General features: G+C 41.5%; 1 protein-coding gene across 1 annotated transcript; it reads right to left on the minus strand.

Moving 5' to 3' along the window:
• Positions 1-3,338: 3,338 nt before the first annotated feature.
• Positions 3,339-4,591, minus strand: LOC133060380 (cystathionine gamma-lyase-like). Its single transcript, XM_061147862.1, has one exon. It carries the CDS (start codon positions 4,511-4,513, stop codon positions 3,623-3,625), a length of 891 nt encoding a protein of 296 aa, XP_061003845.1. The 5' UTR covers positions 4,514-4,591; the 3' UTR covers positions 3,339-3,622.
• Positions 4,592-10,394: the final 5,803 nt, after the last annotated feature.

Consider the following 10,394-nt stretch of genomic DNA (forward strand, 5'->3'; position numbering starts at 1 on the left):
GAATTTGCAAAATGAAGCAGAGCTCAAGAGAGGTCAAAGGATGCAAGGTTAGAAGACAGAATGAGAAGACAGAATTTCCTCCCAGAAGGCAGCTGGGGCAATGATCCTGAGGTCTACTTGCTGCCTATTGTATTGCTCAGATGCAGGCAGCTTCGGGGAAGCTGCCATGCTGGGCTCCAGCAAACAAATAGGACACGTCCACATAACTCAAGGCAGAGATCCCAGCTTGCCAAATGTTTGCTCTAAGCCCACTGTAGAAAAACACACACACTATTCCACTATCACTCATTTTTTCAACAAACACTTCCTAAGACTTGTCCTATAGGCTAAGAATACAATAGTAATCAAGATACACAAGGCATGAACCATACATTTTAATTTGGGAAGACAGACAATAACAAAACATATGTAACATAATTTTCAGATGGTGATAAGGTTAGAGAACTAGGATAGAGACTTATTGGGTGGGGGAGTGCTGCTGAGGCAGGAATTGGCTTGTCACACTGAGGTGGTTGAAGCTGAATGCTTGAGGGAGACAGTAGAAAGAGGCAAATGAAAAAAGAGCCACATCTAGCCCAATCCTAGTGAGATTTTTGAACTCCAAGGACCAAAGAAAATTTTACAAGCTTCTAGATAGAAAGAATAGCTTTCTTATCAAGAAAAGGGAAATGAACTGGCATCAAACAACTCATTAGCAAAACTGGAATTAAGAAGACAATGTAACATTACAGGCCTTGGTAAGAGGAGTGACCTGAAAGTTCTATATTCAACCAAGATACTATTCATACGTGAAGGCTCATGCCTTACCTTGCTCCTAGTCTGTTCCAAAATCCTTATTTATACCATTTCCACCATTTGAACTTGGTTTCCCTGGCTTAACTTTGGGTTGTCTCCAAGGATTTGGCTTGGAAATCATCTTTGACTCTCTGTAGCTCTCTTGGGTGGAACGACCTCTCATAACTCTGGATCCTGAAGCCCAACCCCAGGCATCACCATTCCTGTTTGGAGGTCTGGCAAGCCCTCCACTGAGGTTCTCCTACAACTAGTTAGTTATACTGAGTAATGTAGTCACACGAGCTGTCTGCTACATCAGTGATGGCACTGTAGTAGGAGGACCTGGTGAAGAGAAAGAACAAGTATCCAGATACATTAGTCAAACATAGACAGGCAAGAGGATACAAGGCAAACTCCCATAATGACTCAGGGGCCTGCCATCTTGGGGAACTTTCTAGGTTCCAATGGCCTAAGGCAGGGAAGGATAGAGAGCTCCTTCAAGTAGAAGCAAGTTGCTGCACTTTCCAACTGACAATTATGAAGCTCACTTATAATATTGTATTCCAACTTTACTGCAATGAAGAAGAAGTGAAGGGAGGCTCAAGAGGGAGGGGATATATGCATACACACAGCTGGTTCACACTGCTGTACAGCAGAAACTAACACAACACTAAAAAGCAATTATACTCCAATTAAAAAATAAATTTAAAAAACAGTAAATATGTTAACAAGTAACAAATGTAAGTAGTTTTCTTTATTCCTGCTGAACTTGAAATTCAGGTATAGATGTGCTTTTAAATAGAAAAAAAAAGGAGAATAAGAAAAAGGAAGGAGAGGAGGATAAGAGAGAGGATGGGGAGGGAAGGAAAAGGAGAAGAAGAAGGGGCTGAGGCTCACTTGTACTAGTATGAGTTTTGGAGGCAACATATAGCACATGTGGATGGATGTTGCTCTGATCCTTTTGCCAATTAACGCAAAGGACCATAAACTTTGAGTTGGGCCCAGAAAAATAAAGGTATTTTTAACAGGAACAGGCTGCAGTGCAAAGAGCAAGAATCCAGGCTATAGACAGACTAATATCAAGTGCCAAGGCAGTGCCACGTCCTGCTGGGAGATCAGAGATGGTAGCGCGGGCTGACTACAGCAGGAGGGTATTCTCTCTGCTGGTCCATCTTCCAACTCAAGGCTAAGGAATTACAAGCTAAGAGACCACTTCATGCCAGTGCTGCTTCTCTGGAAGAGCAGCAAGGTAAAAGCTCAGAAGGGCTGCATGTCCACCGCGACAGCACATGGGAATGATCCAGAGTAGCTCAGTGGTGCCTGGCATTCCCTTCTCCAGAGCTACTCCCCTCTCTCCCCTGAAACTCTACTTGACTATATTAGTCATTTTTGCTGAGGTTACAACCAACTTCAATATCTCTGTAGCTTACAACAGAGGCTGGAAAACTTTGTGTGTGAAGGGCTGGACAGTCAATGTTTTGGACTTTGTGGGACATAGGGTCTCAGTTGCAGCTCCTCAGCTCTGCCCTTGTGGCATTTAAGCAGCCAGAGACATGTAGATGGATGTGTGACTGTGTTCTGACAATATTATACAAACAGTAAAGTTTGAACTTCATACAGCTTTCACATGTCACAAAATATTCGTCTTCTTTTGATTACTTTTTTTTTTTGAGGTACAATTGACGTATAATATTATGTTACAGTATACAACATAATGATTTGATATTTGTATATACTGTGAAAGGATCATCCCAATAAGCCTAGTTAATATCCATCACCATGCATAGCTAGACAAATTTTTTCTCTTGTGATGAGAATGTTTAAGATCTACTTTTTTAGCCACTTTCAAATGTACAACACAGTATTGTTAACTATAGTCACCATACTGTCATTACATCCTTGTGACTTATTTATTTTATAATTGGAAGCTTGGACCTCTGGGGTAGTGGTGGTTTAATCGATAAGTCGTGTCTGACTCTTGCGATTCTGTGGACTATAGCCTGCCAGGCTCCTCTCTCCGTGGGATTCTCCAGGCAAGAATACTGGAGTGGGTTGCCATTTCCTTCTCCAAGGGATCTTCCCAACCCAGGAATTGAACCTGGGTCTCCTGCATTGCAGGCAGATGATTTACCAACTGAGCTATAAGGAAAGCCCGGACCTCTGGCCGGGGGCGGGGGGGGGTGGGGGTCACCTATTTTGCCCATTCCCCACCTCCCTGTCTCTGGAAATCATCAATCTGTTCTGTGTCTATGAGCTCATTCGTTTTGTTTTGGTTTGCTTAGATTCCACATATAAGTGAGGTCATATGGTATTTACATATCCTCTGACTTATTTCACTTAGCATGATGATGCCCTCAGGGTCATCCATATTGTTGCAAATGGCAAAATTTTATTCTTTTTGTGACCAAATATATTCCCTTGTATGTGTACACTATGTTTTCTTTTCTCTCTCTTTTTTTTTTTTGACTTAAGAACATTTATTCAATAATTTAAATTCCTCAGAAAACATCAAAAATGCATTACCATTATATTGTAAACATGATCAATATAAACCTTCAACTTGAAAAAAAGAACACAATCCCCAATAGCAGCACAAATCTCACCTCCTTCAGAGGCACATGTATATCAAAATTAATAAAAAGATCTGAACAGAATTGACCTGTCAATTACAATAAAGGAAAGAGGAGATTTTTTAAACAGGGATGATCCAAGAAGATTATAGCTATGAAAGGTAATGAGGTGCCTTAAAATTTTCATTTGAAAATTCTGTGGAGGCTCATTAATGATCCATTTGATTATTCAGATTTGATCGTCTCAGGAAGCAATCAGCAACAGCAGTTCTGGGATGCTAGTTGCAGCTTGCATTTGGAGGGTGAGCTGCCTTCAAAGCTTGATCTAGATCATCCAGTAGGTCTTGTTTATCCTCTAAGCCCACCGAGAGTCGAATAAGTGTATCACTAATTCCAAGGACTTCTCTGTCGCTCTTAGGCACTGATGCATGGGTCATGATTGCCGGAAGCTCAGCAAGACTTTCATATCCTCCCAAGCTCTCAGCCAGAGTAAATAACTTTAGGTTCTTGAGGAAAGTTTCAGCATGGTGAAGAGAGCCCTTGATATAAAAGGTGATCACCCCCGGGCAACCTGTGCACTGACGCTTAGCTAGCTCATGCTGAGGATGAGAAGGCAGCCCGGGATAAATAACCTTTTCCACCTGAGGATTCGACTCCAAAAACTGAGCAACTGCCATTCCATTTTCGAAATGCTTCTCCATGCGGACCTGTAGAGTCTTCAGACCTCGATTGCAGAGGTAACAGTCAATAGGAGATGGAACTGCTCCAAGAGAGTTTTGCAAGAAACGGAGCCTATTATGAAGGCTCTCAGAATTCAGTGACACTAAGCCCATTACAACATCACTGTGGCCATTCATGTATTTTGTTGCTGAATACATACAAATATCAGCTCCCAGAGACAAAGGCCACTGGAAATATGCTGACATAAAAGTGTTATCCACAACTAAAATGATGTCTCCATGTTTATGGACCGTATGTGCACAGGCTTCAATGTCAATCATCTTCAAGCTAGGGTTTGTGGGGGTTTCAATCCAAACAAGCTTGGTTTCTGGTGTAATAGCTGCCTCTAGCAATTTGGTTTTGGAACAATCAACAAAAGAAATCTTTAATCCAAATTCAGTTGCCACCTGTCTGAAGTACCTGTTTGTACCTCCATACACATCATCCATACAAATAATTTGGTCTCCTGCTTTTAAGAGATGGGTAATAGTCACAGTGGCTGCTAAACCTGAAGCAAAGGCCAAACTGTACTTTTTTCTCTTTTTTTAAGTGAAATGTATGTGTAGTGTTCAACTCTTTGTGACCCCATGGACTGTAGCCTGCCAGGCTCCTCTCACCATGTTTTCCAGGCAAGAATACTGGAGCAGGTTGCCATTTCCTATTCCAGGGGTCTCCCAACCCAGGGATCGAACCTATGTCTCCTGCATTGGCAGGCAGATTCTTCACCACTGTGCCACCTGGGGAATCCTTAAAGTTGAATACTTCTTTTTATTTTATTTATTTTGGCTTTCTCTAGTTGCAGAGAGTGGGGGCTACTCTGTTGTGGTTCGTGGGCTTCTCATTGTGGCAGTTTCTCTTGTGAGGAGCACTGGCTTTAGAACACGGGCTCAGTAGATGTGGTACATGGGCTTAGTTGCCCTGTGGCATATGGAATCTGCCCAGACCAGGGATTGAACACGTGTCACCTGCATTGCCAGGAAGACTCTTAACCACTGGACCACCAGAGAAGTCCCTACATTTTCTTTTATTCATTCATACATAGATGAACACTTAGTTTGCTTCCATGTCTTGACTATTGTAAATAATGCAGCAAATGAACATGAGGGTGCATGTGTCTTTTGTCTAGTGTTTCTGTTTCCTTCAGATACTGGATTATATGGCAGTACTATTTTTAATTTTTTGAGGAGCTGCCATATTGTTTTCCATAATGGGTAGACCAATTTACATTCCCACTAACAGCATACAATAGATCCCTTTTCTCTACATCCTCACCCAAACTCATCTCTTGTCTTTTTGAGAGCAGCCATTCTAACAGATGTAAGTTTTGATTTGCATTTCCCTGATGATAGTGATGCTGAGCACTTTTTCATATACCGTTGACCATTTGTGTGTCTTCTTTTTAAAAATGTATATTCAGATCCTCTGCCCATTTTAAAATCAGATTGTTCATTTTTTTGCTATTCACTTGTATGACTTCTTTATATATTTCGGATATTAACCTCTTATCAGATAAATGATATGCAAATATTTTCTCCCATTCAGTAGGTTGCCTTTTCATTTTAATTGTTTCCTCTGCTATGCAGAAATTTTTAGTTTGATGTGGTCCCATTTGTTGATTTTTGCTTTTGTTGCCTTTGCTTTTGGTGTCAAATCCAAAAAACCATCACCAAGACCTATGTCAAGGAGCTTACTGCCCAAGAGTTTTCTTCTAGGAATTTTATGGTGTCAGGTCTTACATTTAAGTCTTTAATCCATTTTGAGCTGACTTTTGTGTATGGTATAAGATAGTGGTCTATTTTCATTTTGTTTGCATGTGGCTGTCCAGTTTTCCCAACACCATTTATTAGACAGTCCTTTCTCCAGTTTATATTCCTGGCTCCTTTGTCATAAATTAATTGACCACATATACATGTTTTGATTACTTTTCAACCTTTCAAAAAATGAAGAAAAAAATCTAAGCCTTACAAAGACAATAGACTGGATTTGGCCCATGGATTGTAGTTTGCCAACACATGGTTTACAACAACCAACAAGTATTTTATTGCTTATTATATGTTGGTGATTGCAAGTCAGCTTCTGTGGGTCTGTGTGTTTCACTCTAAGGCATAGGCTGGACTGTAAGAACAGCCCCTATGGGGAGGCGGGGGGTGTTGGAAAAAAAAAAAAAGAACAGCCCCTATTTGGGTCACACTAGTCTTACAGCCTTTTCATACTGTTCATGGGAATCTCAAGGCAAGAATGCTGAAGTGGTTTGCCACTCCCTTCTTCAGTGGACCACGTTTTGTCAGAACTCACTACCATGGCCTGTCCATCTTGGGTGACCCTACACAGTATGGCTCATAGTTTCACAGAGTTAGACAAGACTGTGATCCATGTGATTAATTTGGTTAGTCTTCTGTGATTTGGTTAGATTCTGTGATTGTGGCAGACAGATTATTCTGTCTGCCCTCTGATGGATGAGGATAAAAGGCTTGTGGAAGCTTCCTGATGGAAGGGACTGGCTATCGGAAAAACTGGGTCTTGCTCTGGTGGGCAAGGCCATGCTCAGTAAATCTTTATCAAGTTTTCTGCTGATGGGTAGGGCTGTGCTCCCTCCCTGTAGTTGGGCCTATGATCAAACTATGGTAGGAGTAATGGTGACCTCCTCCAAAAGGACTTACACCAGCATGCCTCATTTCCCAGGACTGCAGTCAGTGTCCCTAACCCTGCGCAGGCCACTGTTGATCGCGTGGAGCCTCCGCAGGAGACTCCTGGGCACTCACAGGCAAGTCTCTCTCAGTCTCTTGTGGGGTCACTGCTCCTTTCTCCTGGGTCCTAGCGCACGCAAGGTTTGTTTGTGCCCACCCCCACCCCAAGAGTTTCTGTTTCCCCAGTCCTGTGGGAGTTCTGTAGTCAAATCCCACTGGCCTTCAAAGTCAAATTCCCTGGTTGGTTTCTCAGTCTCTTTGTTGGATTCCCAGGTTGGGAAATCTGTTGTGGGCCCTATAACTTTTGCAACAGTGCAAGGACTTCTTTGGTATAATTGTTCTCTAGTTTGTGGGTCACCTGCTCAGTGGCTCTATGAGGGGCTAATGGTGACCTCCTCCAAGAGGACTTATACCACACACTGCACCTCCCAGGACCGCTGCTGCCAGAGCCCTTGTCCCCAGATCAGTAGGTATCCAATATGCTACTAGAGAAGAGCAGAGAAATAGCTCCAGAAGGAATGAAAAGGCTGAGCCAAAGCAGAAACAATGCTCAGTTGTGGATGCGTCTGGTAGTGAAAGTAAAGTCTGATGCTGTGAAACAATATCGCATAGTAACCTGGAATGTTAGGTCCATGAATCAAGGCAAATTGGAAGTGGTCACACAGGAGATGGCAAGAGTGAATATCGACATTTTAGGGATCAGTGAACTACAATGGACGAAAATATGAGAATTTAATTCAGATGACCATTATATCTACTACTCTGGGCAAGAATTCCTCAGAAGAAATAGAGTAGACCTCCTAGTCAACAAGAGTCCGAAATGCAGTATTTGGACACAATCTCAAAGTCAACAGAATGATCTTGGTTCATTTCCAAGGCAAACCATTCAAGTAATCCCAAGTCTATGCCCCAACCACGAATGTGGAAGAAGGTGAAGCTGGATGGTTCTATGAAAACCTTCAAGACCTTACAGAACTAACACCAAAAAAAGATGTCCTTTTCATCACAGGGGACTGGAATGCAAAAGTAGGAAGTCAAGAGATACTTGGCATAACAGGCAAGTTTGGCCTTGGAGTACAAAATGAAACAAAGGCTAACAGAGTTTTGCCAAGAGAAGGCACTGGTCATAGCAAACATCTTCTTCCAGCAACACAAGAGACGACGACTCTACACATGGACATCACCGATAGTCAGTACCAAAATCAGATTGATCATATTGTTTGCAGTCGAAGATGAAGAAGTTCTATACAGTCAGCAAAAACAAGACAGGAAGCTGATTGTGGCTCAGATCATGAACTCCTCATTGACAAATTCAGATTTAAAAAGAAGAAAGTAGGGAAAACCACTAGGCCATTCAGGTATGACCTAAATCAAATCCCTTGTGATTATATAGTGAAAGGGACAAATAGATTCAAGGGATTAGATCTGATAGACAGAGGGCCTGAAGAACTATGGACGGAAGTTGGTAACATTGTACAGGAGGCAGTGATCAAAACCATCCCCAAGAAAAAGAAATGCAAAAAGGCAAAATGGTCGTCTGAGGAGCTCTTACAAATAGCTAAGAAAAGAAGAGAAGCAAAAGGCAAAAGAGAAAAGGAAAATGTGTCCATCTGAATCAGAGTTCCAAAGAATAGCAAGGAGAGGTAAGAAAACCTTCCTAAGTGAACAATGCAAATAGAGGAAAACAATAGAATGGGAAAGACTAGAGTTCTCTTCAAGCAAATTAGAGATACTAAGGGAACATTTCATGCAAAGATGGGCACAATAAAGAAAAGAAATGGTATGCACCTAACAGAAGCAGAAGATAGTAAGAAGAGCCGGCAAGAATACACAGAAGAACTAAACAAAAGAGCTCTTAACAACCCGGATAACCACGATGGTGTGATCACTCACCTAGAGCCAGACATCCTGCAAGTGTGAAATCAAGTGGGCCTTAGGAAGCATCACTACAAAGATAGTGGAGGTGATGGAATTCCAGTTGAGCTATTTCAAATCCTAAAAGATGATGCTGTGAAAGTGCTGCACTCAATATGCCAGCAAATTTGGAAAACTCAGCAGTGACCACAGGACTAGAAAAGGTCAGTTTTCATTCCAATCCAAAAGAAGAGCAATGCCAAGAATGTTCATACTACCACACAATTGCACTCATTTCACATGCTAGAAAGGTCATGCTCAAAATTCTCCAAGCTAGGCTTCAATGGTATGTGAACCAAGAATTTCCAGATATACAAGCTGGATTTAGTAAAGGCAGAGGAACCAGAGATCAAATTGCCAAAATCCACTGGATCATAGAATAAGCAAGGGAATTCCAGAAAAACATCTACTTCTGCTTCATTGACTATGCTAAAGTCTTTGACTGTGTGGATCACAACAAACTGTGGAAAACTCTGAAAGAGATGGGAATATCAAACCACCTTACCTGCCTTCTGAGAAACCTGTATGCAGGTCAAGAAGCAATAGTTAGAACCAGACATGGAACAATGGACTGATCCCAAATTGGGAAAGGAGTACATCAAGGCTGAATATTATCACTCTGCTTATTTAACTTTTATGCAGAGTACATCATGCAAAATGCCAGGCTGAATGAATCACAAGCTGGAATCAAGATCACCAGGAAAAATATCAACAACCTCAGATATGCAGAGGACACCACCGTTATGGCAGAAAGTGAAGGGGAACTGAAGAGCCTCTTGATGAAGGTGAAAGAGGAGAGTGAAAAAGCTGGCTTAAAACTCAACATTCAAAAAACAGATTGTGGCATTTGGCATACCTTCATGGCAAATACACGGGGAAACAATGGAAGCAGTGACAGACTTTATTTTCTTGGGTTCCAAAATCACTCCAGATGGTGACTTTAAAAGGTGAAACTAAAAGATGCTTGCTCCTTGAAAGAAAAGCTATGACAAACCTAGACAGTGTATTAAAACCTAAAGACATTACTTTGCCAACAAAGGTCTGTATAGTCAGAGCTATGGTTTTTCCAATAGTCATGTATGGATGTCAGAGTTGGACCATGAGGAAAGCTGAGCACCAAAGAATTGATGCTTTTGAACTGTGGTGTTGGAGAAGACTCTTGAGAAGCCCTTGGACAGCAAGGAGATCCAACCAGTCAATCTTAAAGGAAATCAGTCCTGAATATTTATTGGAAGGACTGATGCTGAAGCTGAACCTTCAACACTTTGGCCATCATTCAAATGCCAACTCATTGGAAAAGACACCGATGTTGAAAAAGTGTGAAGGCAGGAAGAAAAGGGGATGACAGAGGATGAGATGATTGGATGGCATCACTGACTCAATGGACATGAGTTTGAGCAAGCTCCAGGAGATGCTGAAGGACAGGGAAGCCTGGCGTGCTGCAGTCAAAGGGGTTGCAGAGTTGGACATGACTGAGTAACTGAACAACAAATCTTGCAGCAGAGTGGAAGAATAAGAAAGTTGGTGGAAACATAAGATGCCTCTTAAAGCTCCTACTCAGAGCTATAAATAAATAAAACATAAAATAATATGACAGTAAACAGCAAAGTTGTATTGTATAGCATAGGAAACTATATTCAATATCCTATAATAAACTATGATGGAAATGAATTTTTAAAATGACAGAAGCAAATCCTAATTTAAATGTAAAAACAATAAATGCAATTGC

This window comes from Dama dama, chromosome 8 (assembly GCF_033118175.1).
Source record: "Dama dama isolate Ldn47 chromosome 8, ASM3311817v1, whole genome shotgun sequence".
In the NCBI taxonomy this organism is placed as follows: Eukaryota; Metazoa; Chordata; class Mammalia; order Artiodactyla; family Cervidae; genus Dama; species Dama dama.

Coding starts and splice junctions, on each gene's coding strand:
- LOC133060380 (XM_061147862.1), bottom strand. CDS start 4,513: ATGGATGATGTGTATGGAGGTACAAACAGGTACTTCAGACAGGTGGCA.